This window comes from Thunnus thynnus, chromosome 11, assembly GCF_963924715.1.
Source record: "Thunnus thynnus chromosome 11, fThuThy2.1, whole genome shotgun sequence".
Taxonomy (NCBI): domain Eukaryota; kingdom Metazoa; phylum Chordata; class Actinopteri; order Scombriformes; family Scombridae; genus Thunnus; species Thunnus thynnus.
In genome coordinates this window covers 27,831,810-27,848,248 of record NC_089527.1, presented here as the reverse complement: position 1 = coordinate 27,848,248, position 16,439 = coordinate 27,831,810, and the positions used below count along the sequence as shown (strand labels likewise).

The following is a 16,439-nucleotide window of genomic DNA, read 5'->3' as shown; positions in this document are numbered from 1 at the left end:
TATAAGCCTATTAGTTTCTAATAATTAGGTTTTAATTATACTGTATATAAGCATATATTTAAGTGGCAGTCTAAACACAACATGATATGGTGGGCTGCTTAGAATAATGATGAACAGTTAGAACGGTTTCATACACAACACTGTCAGGAAATTTCAAGGTAAATCTAAAAACAAACATGTTGTCTTTTGATGTTGAAATGCCAAACACTGATGGAGTAATATTGACAAAGTGATGCAACTTCTGTCACTGGAAGTTTGGTTATCTGTTTGCAACAAAGGTACCTCATACGTCTCCCTAATATAAAATACACAACAGAGATGTTGCCAAGTTTTTTTGTAATCCCTTACCTGGAAATGGTTATATAAACTGGCTTTGATCTGTGGCTGGCAGGTTTTTGACACAAGCGGCTCAGGTGAAGCCTAGTGGTGTCCTGTTACTTCAATATCTTTATGTCACAGGACCTCTAAAAGGGTACAGATGAAAGAGGAGACCGCTTGAAATGTTTGAGTAAAGTCACAGATGTGATTGGTGGACAGCGCTCGATAGTAGCCTAATTATCTTAACAGAATCCACTGAGTGCATATTGCCCTTAGAGAATAAACCTTTTGTGCTTGCACATGCCAAGGCATATGAAACAAGTCAAGCTCTCACCCATCAAATAGTTTATTTGACTTTTTACTTTTAAATGAATAATCAAGCAGCTAAATACGTCAGGAATGTGTAAAAAAGACATCATTCAGCATGTTTTCAGACAAGATGCAATATCTGATACTGCAGTTATGTGATATTTTGCCAAGTTAATTAAAAGATTCATTATCCATTCCCCTGCACATATATATGCTGCATATACAGTCAGATACCTACCTCCCATCCATTAAAACAAACACTTGTGTTTGATTTGTGCTTTTATACCTATCAGATAAGATTCCCATAACTTTGCTGCAGGAGATTTAGACTTCAATAATGCCATAGTATATCACATTTTATTTAGCAATGTTTGAAGATGTCTCTGTCTGATGTGTAAACGTTTCTAAGATGTTGATATTTCAGGTTAAGTTTGAAGTTTTTAACTCTCTTTACCTTTATTTTCTCCCTTTCTGCAGCAACCATGAAGAACAGTAACAGCAGTCTGTTGTTTCCTGGAGTCAATGGGCAGAATGGGAACAGCATGGACGCCACAGGCTTCTCTGAAGGGGACCTACTGCTCCAAGTACATGACAGGGCTGAGTTGACTTCTGGGGGGAAATGTCCATTCAGACACTACTCATAAATTTGTCTGAAAGAGTCACATTTTTTATAACTTTGTGATACAATTATTGTTACTTCTCATGTCTCAGTGTACTACCATGTTTAGGATTTGCTTTGTTTGGTTTTTCTTTTTCAACCTTAAGCATAATCACTTTGTTTTCTCCTCATTTTCAACTAATGGAGGCATATTTTAAACCATCCTCACCACCAGAGGACCCTGTTTACTGTCAACTATGCTGATCAGTGTCCTCTGGCAGCAACAAACACATGGACTTTTAGATACATGTGAAAACAGAGTAGAATTGAAAATAAGTGTCAACAAAGAGACAACGTATTTTAAATGAAAATATGTAGAACTGAATTTGATGAGTCTTACCTGTAGGTGGTTTGGGTATATCTTCAACTTTAACCAACAGCGACACAGTTGTTGTAGAGGAAGTGACGCTTTCAGCCATTGCGGTGTCCTTATCAAGGTCACTTGAGTTTAAACTGAAAACTGGCAACATTAAGCAGACAAAAACATGTATGGTGTTACACCCTTAAAATATGCACGCTCTATGCAAAGTGACAACCAAAATCACAAAGTGCCAATCCCATGAGTCCAGCTATTCATATTAAGCTACTTTTAATCCCTTCACACAGAAGAACAACAACGTGTGACATGTTGTTGCAAATGCATATTTGATCTGTTCATTTAACACTGTTGTCACAGATCAGCCCAGTCTGCAAGTGTCAACTCATACACACTTCTAAACCACAATATTCACAGAATTGCACTACATGACATACACTTGCACTAACTTGTTAACCACTTGTGCACTCTGTCGCTCTTTTTATCTTTGTATTTGAAGACTAGTCCGGTAGTAGTTATATAGACTAAAAGTCATTTAAATGAAAATAACAGTCAGGAAATTCCCCATCTCTCTGAAAGAAAAAGCTATTCTTTGAAGCTCAGCAGTGTCTGACCTACATTCAGCTGTGCTCAGGAGCAGGGCCATGAAGCTAGGTCAGATGGTGTGCGTTGACCCATTCAGGTCAACTTCCCTCACCGGATAAAGCTGTATCACTGCAAGTGGCTCCAAGCAGCTCACAAAAAGATCACCAACACAGCAGCACAAACTCACAGCAGAGGCAGACAACAGTAATAATACACAGATTAAAACCAGGCACAAAATAATGCAAATATACCTTTAAAACACTTTCATTGAATGTTGGTGTTGTGTGTAGAAAAAAAAAAGTCACACAGGCTGATTGATAAGTGAACTGAACAGCCTGAGGCTAGCAGGTGCATAAATGCATAGTCACACTTTGTTTATTTGTGCGCCAGTCATGTTGCGTAGAGCTGATCCAGCTCTATCCATTTTAGGAGGAAGTTATGACAGGTGAGGCTGCTTGTCTTGGTGCCTCTTGCCAAAGCCTGGCCACGCTTTATGATTCTTAACAAAACCTGTGCTTGTCAAGTGCCCTGCACCTTGTTTATTAATGTTCACCTGTCAGGTACATTTTCACAGTTTGGTCTGCATAATGATCACAACAGACGGTGATTGTGTAATACCTTTGAGAGGGCCTTTGAGAAGTAGCAGCTGGTGTCAGTATTTTATATTAAAAACAACCAGCAGGATTTACAACCCAGTGTCTTCTGCAAAGCATCCCTCAAACTGAAAAATGGAAAGTAGTTTGAAAATACACAACTATTTACATTTTTTATTTAAAACCTGTTAAATTTGGACAAAATGGGACTTGATCTGTATTTATACTCTAAACTTATCTGTTTTTGACTGTTAAAAACTGTTGAAAATTGGATTATAAAAATGCCTTTTGCAGGTCAAACCTGTCACTTTTATGTCCTCTTTCATTCTTACTGATGTGCCGAATAATCAGCTGATTATATGGTGTTTCTCTCTTCTTTTTTCTCTTCACTTTCTGTTAGTGGATGCATGCTCTGTCCATGTCACCAGACAACCCTGTTTACTGTAAACTCTGTTAAACATTGTCCTGGCTGCAGCAAACAGTATATATTTGATACATGTTAAAATGTAATCCAGATGAAAATCATTTTACCCTGTTACAACTCACTTTTCCACAAGGCTCTAGTACCATCACAGACTGCTAGTATTATGAAAAGTTACATGAATATGAACAATAAACAATAAAAATATACTGTATGTATTGATAGATTTGACCCCTTTTAGTCATTTAGTCATTTAAAAATAACATATTGTCTTAAAATAATCCATCACGCTCTTGACAGGTGCTTGAAGTGATATGTACTGAAGTGTAAGTTAAGAAACCTCCATTAATTCAAACTGTATGTCTGACCATCTGTTCCCTGTGCAGGCGCTGAATGGATTTGTGATGGTGGTCACATCAGAGGGATTGATGTTCTACGTCTCTCCCACAATCAAGGACTACCTGGGCTTCCAGCAGGTTAGATGCTGCCCTTCTGGTTCCTCTTAAAGAGACAATGCACACAATCATTTTAGTGTCAGAAACTTAGTTTCACATGAAATGATAATGACTTGGGTGGTTGATGAAGAGTTGTGTTCTCTCTTCTCCTGATAGTCGGATGTGGTTCACCAGAGTGTGTTTGAGCTCATACATACTGATGACCGGGCCACGTTCAGAGAGCAGCTCCACTTTGCTCTAAACCCCTCACCTGTTGGCACAGGGGGAGATGGTAAGCACTGTCAATGAAAAATAAGGCACATTTATTCAGGTTTTCACCATTAGATAGTTTGCATGTCTCTGTTTGAATAAGACAAAAGCCTAACGTAAATCAGTGTTCATGGTTTCAGGTAAATGGCTCTGACATGTGATGTTTTATCTCTTCCTGTGTTTTTAGTCTTGCAGAGTTCCATTAATACAGTGATGTACAGTCCTGAGCAGCTTCCCCCTGAGAACTCATCCTTCCTGGAGAGGAGCTTTGTGTGTCGCTTTCGCTGCCTTCTGGACAACTCCTCTGGCTTTCTGGTTAGTGCTATATTCTAAGTTCAATTGTCAAAAAAAGAGCCAAAACGGGGTGTAATGTGGTTAAGTGACCTTCACTTGAATTGAATAATTCACATCAGAAACAAAATCATATGCAGCTCCTACAAGATATTTGTAGCCAATTCAAGAAACAAACACACATTAAACATTTTTGTCTTGTTACATTTTAGAAAATCTCACACTGAATTACTCACATATTCTTCTTACCTGAACCAGGCTCTGAAGTTCCAGGGACGACTGAAGTACCTTCATGGCCAAAGTGTCTTGAGGGACAATGGGACATGTACCCAACCTCAGCTGGCACTGTTTGCCATCGCGATGCCTGTCCAGCCTCCATCCATTGTGGAGATCAGGGCTAAAATGCTCCTCTTTCAAAGCAAGCACAAGCTGGACTTCACACCCATGGGCATTGATAACAGGTGACACAAATTCTTCCACTCTTGTCTTTTTATTTTATTATTGTGGCTAATTCCAGATGCTCCTTCTAAAAACACCATCTTTAAACAATAGGCATGTTCCCCAGGTCTTATTACAATGCACTTAACTGTGGCCTGTTTCGTGAACTGTTGCTTGTAAGCTGACATTTATTCCAGGAGCACAAACTTTATGTTTTTTCTTGTGTCTTTCTCCAGGGGGAAGCTTGTTCTGGGCTATTCAGAGATTGAACTGTGCATGAAAGGGTCCGGCTACCAGTTTATCCACGCAGCTGATATGATGTACTGCGCTGACAACCACATCCGCAGTATGTTGGCAATTTAGCCTCCATTTTCACAATAGATACTAATAACGTTTGGTATTAGATTGAATTGCAGATGTCCTTTTCTTTCAAGAAAAACTTGCACTAACCTTATTGTATCACAATGTATGGTGAGTAAACCATAACAGGCCAAAAAAATTACATGTTAGGGTTTCCTTTAAGAATTCATCTACTACTACACTGTTAACCTGTAATTGTGTGTTGTTTTTTTTGTCTTTTTATCAGTGATTAAAACAGGAGAGAGCGGCCTGACTGTTTTCAGGCTCCTGAGTAAGTCAGGAGGCTGGGTATGGGTGAAGGCCAACGCCAAGCTGGTCTACAAAGGAGGAAGACCCGAATTCATCATTGCATATCAGAGAGCTTTAGCGTAAGTGTTTAATCCCTTAATAACTTGACTATCAGTGGTTCTTTTAGTTACTGGAATTATGAAATTAGATGGAAATGGCACACTGTTAACCAGGACAGGAAAGACGCAACTAATAGCATGGAGAGCATCTCCAACCATGGTAAATGTTTCACCACAAACAGATATATATATATAATATATTTTAGTGAATCTAAGTGTAAAGTACCAGCTGCCAAAGGCATCTCCCAGATAGTTTTTCTTACCAAGCTCATTAAGACTCTGATGTTGGTGTCAGTAATGAAATGTGAGCTCTGTTTGGTCTGTTTCAGCAACGCTGAGGGTGAGGAGTATCTACGCCAGAGGAGGCTGCAGCTCCCCTTCAGCATCACTACAGGAGAGGCCATCCTTTACAACACAGGTCCCACGGTGGACATCAAACAGTTTCAGTTCAATAAATTGTTTGGCAACAATGACATGGACACAGATGTGGCCCCCGGCTCGTTGCTGGACTGCTTCCTTAGACAGGATGACTCAGCCTACACCCAGGTAGTGGAGACCCCCTTACCTGTGGATCAGGTGTTCATGGACAGCCGGGCCCTGGTCAGCGTTCCTAGTGACACATGGCAGGAAAATGGGGCTGCAGCCATGACAGAGGACCCAGTTGTAGTGAAAGAGGAGGCCAAACAGTCGGTGATGACTGTGATTGACAGCCTGGAAGAAATGGCTCAAAATGGCGACTTTTGTGCCGCGTTGCAAAATCTGGAGGTCAGCGATGCAGAGCTGATGGAGTTGGAAAATACTATCAAGAGATTAAGTCAGGAGGGTGATCAGCAGAACAATGTCAGGTCTGAGCTGGACAGCATCCTCACCAATGACATATTTGACTACATTGATTCTGTTTTGTTCAAGGAGAAGGCAGACGATTGCCTAAATGCCAACCCTTCCAGCTGCCTCACAGGAGTCAACAATAATCAGCAAGATCCCTTCACTCAGGCTGCCCGGCTCTCAACCACTGGACTCTGTGAGCAACAGTTGTTTCAGACACCAAGCCCTGATCGTACCTACTCTCCAATGAATGGTCTTTACGCTCACCAGCAGGATACAGTGAATGAGCATGTGAATACAGGGAAAAGTTCAGCAGGGTCTGCTCAGATATTCAGCAGCACCCAGAAACTCTCCCACCAAGGTCCCCTGATTGCTCAAGCTGACACAAGCCTGCCCCCTCTTCAGCACCTGCAGCTCCAGGACATTTTCAGCCCATCGATAGAGCTCCCTGAGCTCACTGTCCCTGGTGCCTCGACTGATGCCCCTTTTCAATCCTGTGGGCAGGCATCCATGAGCAATATGGGCTTCCAACCAGGTATTCCTGGCCAGACGCAGTCTAGCCAACGTCTTCTATGTCCTCAAAACAATATGCAAGCTCCTGCAACAGCAGCAAATGGACAGCTTCTGCAGAGCTCTGTTCAACAACCAAACCATGTAGCACCCACTGCAATGGACATTTTGCCACCCCTGATTCCTTGCAATGACTTTAATTCCTCTAACACACCTAATATTCCCGTACCCTTTTCCACAACTTGTCTACAAGGAAGCACACCTTTTGCAGCGCACAACCACCAGGTTCAGCAGTGGCCTCAGAGCCAGCAGCAGAAGCTGCATCACCCTGGAATCATGCAGAATGGACATCAGCCAATGCCAACATGCCACAGCCAAATATCAGAAAGCCAAACATTCCCACGTGCTGGCCTTTGGCCAAGGAGTGTCAACAGACTGAACCACACTCAACAGGGAGAGCTGACATGTGGACAGGCAGCTTCTCAAAGCAGCTGCATGTTCAGCCAGCATTTTTCTTCCAGTCCAGCAGGGGGTGACACAGTCGCTCTCTCCAGGTCCTCTTGCCAGAGGGGGGTTGATGCGTCTCTGGATCAGAGTCCCCCTCAAGGTTCCTGCTACTTCCAGTGGAGCCACAGTGAGCCTGTGGTTGGCACATCAGCCATCAACCAGGAGAACGCCAACATCAGTCCTCTGACCATTCCGCCCAACATGTCCTCCTTGGAGCACGCACTCAACATTCAGCACTACCTGGAATGCCGTAGACAGACACAGGTAAACATTTCCCGCTGTGGGCCAGATCATTTCAACAGAAAAGAAAAAATGACTGATAAATAATGATTGTATTTTCTCTGTTGTTAAGGACAATCAGTTTGTAATTAAATGCAATAAAAACATTGAAAAAACAAAAACAGAAATTAGATTTAATACGGAGAGTTGATTCGAAAGCCTGAAATATAAAAGCTTAAATGTAAATGCTGAAATCAACAGATCACTCACCCCTTACTCACCCAACTCAATTGTTTATATATCATATACTGTATATCCTGATGTATTCCCAATATTGCTTTTTCACTATTAAACAGCTATTTTACATTTTCTTTTTTTTCCATTTTCCAAAAGGTGTGCTTGTTCTCAAAATTAACTCTGTGCTTAAGCTTGATTTCCTCTCCCTCTCTATTCAGCAGGATGAAAGAGTCTCAGCTGAACACAATGGAATTTTTGCCACTCCTGCTCGTGATGTAGCCATGTACCTGTCAGAGTAGAGCCAAGCTGTGTTGTTGTTGCAACAAATCCAGGAGAAGGACAAAACACAGTATAATTTGCCTGTATCAGTGCTTATCCACGGACTCTCATGCTTAACTTTATGTTATTGTCATATGTTTTGTATCAGTGTGTCACATATATACTTTGTCCAATCTGTAATGTTTAAAAGCTGTAGCTTGTCAGTTTTTAGTGAAGATACACTATAATAATAATGAAGTATAAAAGCCACAAGTGCGTTTACCAGGATAGAGCTTGAGCCAGCTAGGAGGATTGGTCAAGTGAATCCAAATAGCCAAAGAAATATGTTTTTATAAGGGAAACCAGACATTGTCACTTCCCTGTATTCAGCGAGGGACATTCATTTGTTGCTCAAACTTAAATACATAGAAATAGCAGAAAACTGAACGTGACAATTTTCTAACATAATCATTCTCAACTTTTATACTGACCAAGTGGAGACTTTTTCTAAAAGAAGTTGTCTTCACCTAAAAATACATCAGTGTAAAGAATCACTGAAAGTGATAGCTACCTAAAGACACAGCTGTACCTTCAAGTTGATATTATTACAGATAAAATAGTCTGTATATTTTAAATGAAACCCTTAAATGCGGTTAAATTAAGTGTATAAATATAATGTGTAATTTGCTGTTGTTTGTTTCACCAGAAGGTCTGCTTTGGCTGACAAAAATCTCATATGTACAGAATGCATTAGCGTGTGATACATGTGTTTATCTGTGTGCAGTATAGAGGTGCTTTTATAGAGAATGCCTTCAGTTGCAAGGCGTGAAACGCAGTGTTGCACCGACAAACTGATATTTTCCTGCAGTGTAGTGAGGTTATTTCATCAACTGCGCCAGACTGGTATCTTGGTAACTAGCTGTGCTCCACAGTGGGAGAAGAGGTGCAGTAGAGGGTGTGGCAATGTTAGTCCAATAGCACTGCAGTCTGACAGGCGTTGCCTTTGCCCCAGTTTACCCCGATGTTTTGAAGGGACACACCAGGAGAGGATTGCTTTGAACAGATGGTCCTGAGGGAGTTATTAGCGGAGAGAGAATTCTTAATTGATCCACAATTTTACATGGGACTGTGTGAATTGTTCTCATTGTGTCCATATCATGCACATTTTTTGCATTAGAAACTGTCCAGAGCAATTCATCATGGCCGACCAATTTGAGTACGGAGATCTCTGTGCTTTTTTTTGCAACAGTCTTTCCAATTAGAGACTGCATATAAACCGATAGCAGCCACCTTCAGATGGCTGTAAAGAGAGTCATCAGAGTAAAGGAAAAGCTGTCAGTATAGGATGCCAGCTGTTGTGAATGACAGATGCTGGGGAAATGAATCATGAATCATAATCATGAATCTTTAAATAATGCCATAATCGGACCAAAACTGTTTTTTTAAGTGCACTGAGCTTTCAACCTGCTCTGAGCAGGCGGGCAGCGAATCGTGTGAGATGCACTCATTCTTGGCACCAATGTTGCAGTTTGCTACTGGATTGGCATCACCACACCCTAACCAAACTGGAAATATCCTCAGTGAAGCCCTGGAAAATGTCAGTTCACCATTGCAGAGCTGCGTTCTGCGCAGTGCAACTACACCAAAAAGAGCCCCGATAGTTAAAATGTAAGAAATAAAAAAAGTAGTCTTTAAACAGAGGAAATCACAATCAGGGAAAATGGTTTGGTTGTCACCAAACTACCCATCTGAGGGTCTGATTTACTCAGCCTGCTGCTATCAGGGATTAAATAGCCACATAATTTCAATTTCAGTTAAGTATTTCCTAATACAGAAAATAAGCATTGCTGCAGTTGAGGTTGTTTGAATGCACTGCTGCTAATAAAATCCTGTGCTTGTGGGCTATTTCAGCCCATCAAAAATCATATAACTCTTCTTCAACATACCATGCCCCATTTCCCTAAATAGTTTTGCCCTCATTAAAGTAGCACCACCCAAAGACCTGCAACCTGTTTAATTTTGACAGATGTGCATTGAAACTCACACTGGTCTGCACCTCGCTGTGTGTGCATTATCAAAATTAGACATATTTCACAACTGAGATCATGCACTCATCTCAACAAAACACTCAGTGATTGCATTGAAGAAGTTCCAATAACTAGAGTATTGCTTGAGTTATAGAAGAAGCCTGCATGATCTCCCATTGTTCAATGTCAAAAAAAAAAAACACTGATGTGGTTTTAGAGATGCTAATTCTCTTTCAAAAGTACCAACTGACGATAGCTGTGTCCCATTTCTTGCTTCCTTTGGATGACAGTAAGAATTGACTATGAGTGATGGACACTTCGACCCTGATATGATGTACTATAGTTGAAATGCAGACTTTAAAGGAGCAGGGCTTAAATTGGGATGCAGCAGATGAAAACCAGCCTCCGCAGAGAAACACCTGCTTCTAACAGACCTTTAGTCACAGTCGCAGGTGAATCTGCAGCAGCTGTCATCCAAATAGATTTCTGTTCCATCCTTCAATATTTTATGATCCTACATCGGAACACCTTAAATATATATATTGCTTATTGCCATAACCCAAAGTTAAATGATATGATACACCCATACTGAGCCATATACAGTATAACCCAGTACATTTTCTTGTGCCTTCTTGCTGAATAGGCAGCTCCATATAAATATATCTGTGCCTTCTCATATAAAGCATCTTAAGACAATTTTTCTCAATACTTTTTTTGCTGCACTAATTTAAGGGAAGCCATGTCTATAGGAAATGTCCTTAAATTAATAAGGTTTTATTCTTTAGTGCATTTCAACGCAGGAATTCCTTTAAGTCCATTCTCCGTTGCACAAACGTCCTCAACAATGGAAACAAGGGAAAACACTTCAGTCATGACTTATTTCTATAAGGAGATTGTGAGGTTTCTTTCATCGACAAGCAGAATGAAAATGTACGTAGTAGAGTGTTTGAATCAAGAACGTGAAGATTTGAACTATGTTCAGATCATATTAACTTTGCTGTATCTGTTTCCTGTTTGTCCTCTTCAGAGTATTTTAGCTCCTTTTCATCTTGATTTTCACCAGATGTTTTTTTTTTATAATATCCACACTACAAGGATAACATAAAGGTTCTGGATTAAGCAAGCAAGAACAGCATTAACATGGCAGCTTTACCGTATTCCTGCTGCACTGTGGGAAATCACTCAGTATTTTACCTTTCCCTGGGAATCAATTGTGTGTGTATCTGGAAAAATCATTTAGTAAATGTTTCTTACCATCTTAAATGGAATCATAAAGAGAAAAACTTAAAAAGGTTTTAGGGCACAGATCCTTGGCTGCGTCCTAGTCGGTCATTGGTCTTTGTTGTATTGAAACAGCAGCGATGGAAACCTCACTCTCTCTCCTGTAGAGGATCTCTCAGCGTGAAACAGACTGTGGAGGCTAAGGACAGCCTATAAATTGCCTGTGATGTTGGACTTTGATACAGACATGTCCACTATGAAAAAAAAAACAAAAAAACCTGGAGCCAAATGTTTTATTCACAGCGGTGTTGATGTTTTTAAGCTAACATGTGCCTTGACATTTACCATAATTCTGTGCTTTGTTAAAGAAAAAAAAGGAAAGAGAAAAAAAGAAATTCACAACTATTCAGTTTCATGTAATCCACTTTTATTTAGCCAAGCAGTTATAATGTCTATATCATGATATATATGTTAAACAAATAACCACCCTTTGTCTACTGTTAAATGCTTTTTCATAAATATATGTGTGCAATCATTAAAACTGTGTTGAGTGGCTTATTTCATCATGAAGTCGATGACAAAGATCAGATGACATGGTACATTGGTCCATTGAGGGAAATTCAGTAGTAAAACTAGTAGTTGAAGAAGGTACAGTAAGTGTATGACAGTTGGGACAAAATCCACATTTCATTTTGTGCAAAAATGCATTTAAAAGTTGATGTGAAGCTTATATGAGGCTTCAGCAGTCTGAGTTAGTCATATCAAGTGGCTATCTGACACATTTACAGTCTTTTTAGCATCAAATTCCCTCTTTGTGTTTCCTCAGACAGTGTTTCCCTGTTGAGCTGCGGTGGAAGTATAGTAAAAAAAGAGGGACTTTGACACTAAAAAGACTAATGTTGAAAGATATCTACTTGATTTGACCCATTTGGACGACTGAAGCTTCATATTACCTTCAAATAAACTTTTAAATACATTTTTGCACAGAAGGAGGACTGTGAACATGTATTATGAAGGGATCTTCTAATGGTCAGTATGAGCAGGAAGAATGATTACAGCAACAAAAGCCTATTTCAATGTTCATCTGGGCACCTGACTGTTTTAAGACAGACTTGAAAAATTGTGAACTCGCCCTTTAATAGATCGTCAGTTAATAAATATTAATTCACAATGACTTTATACACTAATTGATATATCACCAAATTAGCTGTATTCCAGTTTTATAGAGCATTTCAGAACCAAGTCTGTGAACCAGATCGGAATATACCTCAGACGCTTGAACCCTCTATTTACCATTTATAAACATTATATAAACAGTTAATAAATTGTTTACAACACACTATAATGTAGTTGTAAGCAGATATGAGTGTATATGAATGTATTTGTCAACAACAAACTTCTATGGATATTGATAAGTGGAGGCTGGTGTGTAAACAGATAATGAATGACAATGTAGTAAAACACAGTTGTAATAATATAAAATATGTCTTCATAGGAGTAGTTATAATTACTGACAAATGTTCTGCATTAATACACACTACATAACTACATTATAGCACGTTATACATCATTAAGTGTTTGGATATTGCATATAAATGCTAAATAGGGGGACTTAAAGTCATTTTACTATCACAACAACAACAACACTAGCTGGATGTATTGCACATTATCAGGCTTTGATTTTACACCTGTAGTAACTGTTGTTACATTCTTTCTAATTTGGTGGAACATCAATTAATATATGAAGTAACTGTGAATTAACATCCATTAATTGATGATCTACTAAGTGTAGTTAAGCATTATTTAAGTATATGATTTGTACCCTTATTATTGTGTTATCAATATGTTTAACTACAGTGATGTTTAGCATCCTTGTCATATCTTAAATGTCATTTTTTGGTTGCTAATGACTCCCAGGATGCATCATGTTTGTTGTGTCCTGTGACTATAAATAAGAACATTGTAGAAGATGACTTCCATTTGTCAGATAAATGAAGTGTTTCCTCAGACAGAATTTTGCTGCTTCATTAATTTCTTACAGTGCTAAGACAGCTTGGACAGTGCAAACACTGTGATCTAAATGTGCCAGTGGCTAGTTTCCATCCATAGTCAGTGGACTCACAGGAGATGGTGAGAGGGAGATAGGAGAGGAAAGAAATCGTGCTCTCTATTTAGTTGATCATCTTTTGTGTGCTCAAACCCGTGACCTCCAAATCAACTGAGGATGTTCCAATCCTTTAAATGTGTCTCGGAGGAGAAAGGAGCAAGGAGACTTTGCTTTTATCAAATGGCAGCAACCCTTCAGCAGGAATCTGTTTAGTGATTGGTTGCTGCAGCTGATCTAATGGGATTGTCAAAAGGAGTGGGCTGCTATGGAAACAGTGTCACTGCAATATTTAAAGTAATGGATTACTGCCATACTGTGGATTCAGTTTTGGTCACACAAAGAAACGATTTGATGATATCACCATTTTTCACTATCAAACCAAACGAGAAAATTAGCAGATGATTAGTCGCTGAGGACAGGTGTAAGAACATTATTCCTGTTTTGTCGTGTGACTGAATCATTAATCCAATTGTGCTTTCTGAGAAACTGTCTTCAGAGGATTTCACATTTGTCCTGACATCACTTTTGTTTCTGTTGGGAGGAGCTAAAATGTGAGGAAGAGATGCAAATGAGGTAAGTGAGGAGGGTGAAACATGATACAGTACCGGCCATGTGAAAGACAAGGGAAGCTGAGGACACAGCCGGTCTTCTTAGCAAGTAATGATGGTTTATGTCCACCAGAGGGCTCACTCTCCCTGCCTTCACCCTCCAGTGCCATTTATGTGAACAGTACAAGTGAGCTGTACTGCCAAGCAGCAGTCTCACTGATAATTAAGCCCATTTTGGCAGATTTACTACATGACACAGTTCTGTTGTTTGAAATAAAAATATTGAATACACTGAGATCTTCATTTAATGATGATCAGTAAACAAAATTCCGTTGGAACAACATTTTTCTAAAGAGTTTAAAGATGAACAAAATGCTTTTTTTGTGTTCTGCAACTGCTCATTGTAAATATATGTCTATATGTCTAAGCAGTGTTCACAAACAAAACTCTTTCTTGACCATGGAAACAGTAGTTTGACAAAAATAAATAAATAAATAATCACTCGTTATTTTTTCCAGAGCTTTCAACTGCATCTCATTGTCTTCCTTACATTTATTCACAGTGTCAACTGACATATCTCCATGGCAACTGAGCAAACACCATCCGCTAAAGTAGATTGTGAAATGTTGTTGAAACCTCCAGAAAAAGCTTGGACCTCGGGTTAAAGATTCCCTCCAGATGCATATTAAAATGTTCTACTTTGAATAATAATTTGTGCCTGACATGGTTTTTCAGCCAAAAAAAAAAAAAAAATCAATTGCTTCATTAAAATTCTTGCAATGACATATCTTCCTTACCTATTATTGAAAAATCCAGAATCTATCATATAGATTCCATATCACATTTATTTCTTTGAATCTTTTAGGACTTTTTTAAAATCTCATTTTTATTAGTTTTTTTTTTTTTTGTTCTATACAATGTCAAATCAGATATGACATTTTTTTAAATTCTTGTACTGAAAAATCCATCCAGGCTTTTTCAAGAAGTCCATAAGTGGTCCCCAGATTAACATTTTAAAAAAGTATAAATCAGTGACTTAAAGGTATACTATGCAGGACGTGAGGTCGGGACTTATAGCGTAGCAACCAGGTTACATCGTTGTCTCCGTCTCTCCCCTCTGCTGGGTTCTGCTCTCTGTCTCCGTGTCATGGATGTGTAAAGAGCTGCAGGTCTGTGTGTCTGTTTGACCGAGGGCGGGGCTGAGCTACACACACGCAGAGCAGAGAGGCAACAGTGGACGGGATGAAGCTCTGCATTCGCTCCCGCAGGGCTGTGTGGAGGAGTGGGTGTATTTGTAGAACATAACCACCGTGACGTAATCTGAAAATACACGTTTTATTTATCTTATTCACTGCTTTGCTCCCTCTCTTTATTCATTCTCTGGCTCGCTCGACCAACGCTGCTCTCTCTCGCGCGCTCTCCGCTCATTTGGTGTATTTAAGGAATATTCCTTTAAGTAAGTGTGGGCAAACTACACGTCATGAATAGTTTACATTCTTTCTTTTCTTTCTATAGTTAGTTAGTTAGCTTAGTTGTATATTTTATTTTGTTTATTTTGTTTTATTTTTAAGTATTTTGATGTATTCAAAACAGAATAAATACAACAGTTTAAAAAAAAGAGAGGACATTTTATAAGGTTGCCATAATTCATAATCCTTAATTTGCTTTTATTCACTTGGAGAACCTACAAAAACTGATTTCCCTTAACAGCAAGTGCTTGTGGTTTTGTTCAGAAGAAAGAAAAAAACATGTTTTTATGGCTTGTGTACTTACTCAGTCTACATATAGTTGTATGATGGTCACCATCTTCTTACTGCCAAAAGCCCACTTGCCAAACTTATTAGTTTGTATTTCCTTGATAGCTGTAAAATATCAAGCCTTTCTTGTCCCAAAAAGAGTTGGGCCCCAAGCCACAATTTAAATGATCACTTACAAAGCCACAAACCTCATGCATTTTTCAGTAGTCTGCAGACACTAGAATGTGCAAAGGCACATTTTAGTGTTTGCAGACAAAGAGCCTGCGTGCAAATGTGATATTATATACACATGAATGTATGATTGGATTTTCCAGTTTCTTTGATTGCCTATTCTGTTCATTTAGTACCGCGGACTGTGTTTCTTCTGAAAACATCAAATGATTCAAGGTTATTAGGTTTAAATTGTTTGTATTCTCTCATTTGGTTTTACTCAGTTCTGAGAACAGATTCAAACAACAAGCGTTAAATTTGAAATATTTTAGATACTACGTAGCTCTTCAGCTCCATCCAAAATTCACATGGATAAATAACTATTTAAGGGCATAAACTTGAATCCCTTCAACTGCTTTTCCTGCTGTCATAGCAAAAATGCAATCCTCTGAACAATTTTATACATATTTTGTACTTTGTCAATCTCATCTTAAACTAGGTCAAAACCTAGTATATTGCTGAACCGAGTATGAAACTCTAGAGGAAGTGCGTCAGGATTGAAGCCAATTTGACACAGGGTCTTTCTCAAAACCAAATACGCCAAGTTTGGACATGGCGAGTTTGACTCGGGAGGAAAAACTTCCAAGGATGGGAGGCTGCAGTACAATCATTCTGCAATTGGAACAGCAGCATACTTGCTGACAGCAGCAGCTCAGATTCAACACAACTACCT

General features: G+C 39.2%; 1 protein-coding gene across 2 annotated transcripts in view; it reads left to right on the top strand.

The window, feature by feature from the left end:
* LOC137193084 (aryl hydrocarbon receptor-like) overlaps nt 1-11,470 on the top strand; it is a 36,674-nt gene extending 25,204 nt beyond the window's left edge. Inside the window, exons 3-11 of one of the 2 annotated variants that reach the window (XM_067604274.1) lie at nt 1,105-1,211; nt 3,587-3,676; nt 3,812-3,926; nt 4,092-4,219; nt 4,454-4,656; nt 4,870-4,979; nt 5,220-5,361; nt 5,670-7,446; nt 7,860-11,470. In XM_067604274.1, coding sequence (XP_067460375.1) covers nt 1,105-1,211; nt 3,587-3,676; nt 3,812-3,926; nt 4,092-4,219; nt 4,454-4,656; nt 4,870-4,979; nt 5,220-5,361; nt 5,670-7,446; nt 7,860-7,937 — 2,750 coding nt within the window. In that variant the 3' untranslated portion in view covers nt 7,938-11,470. Of the gene's footprint in view, nt 1-1,104; nt 1,212-3,586; nt 3,677-3,811; nt 3,927-4,091; nt 4,220-4,453; nt 4,657-4,869; nt 4,980-5,219; nt 5,362-5,669; nt 7,447-7,856 lie in introns of both variants that reach the window. The other variant, XM_067604273.1, reaches the window with a different exon arrangement.
* The last annotated feature ends 4,969 nt before the right edge of the window (nt 11,471-16,439 follow it).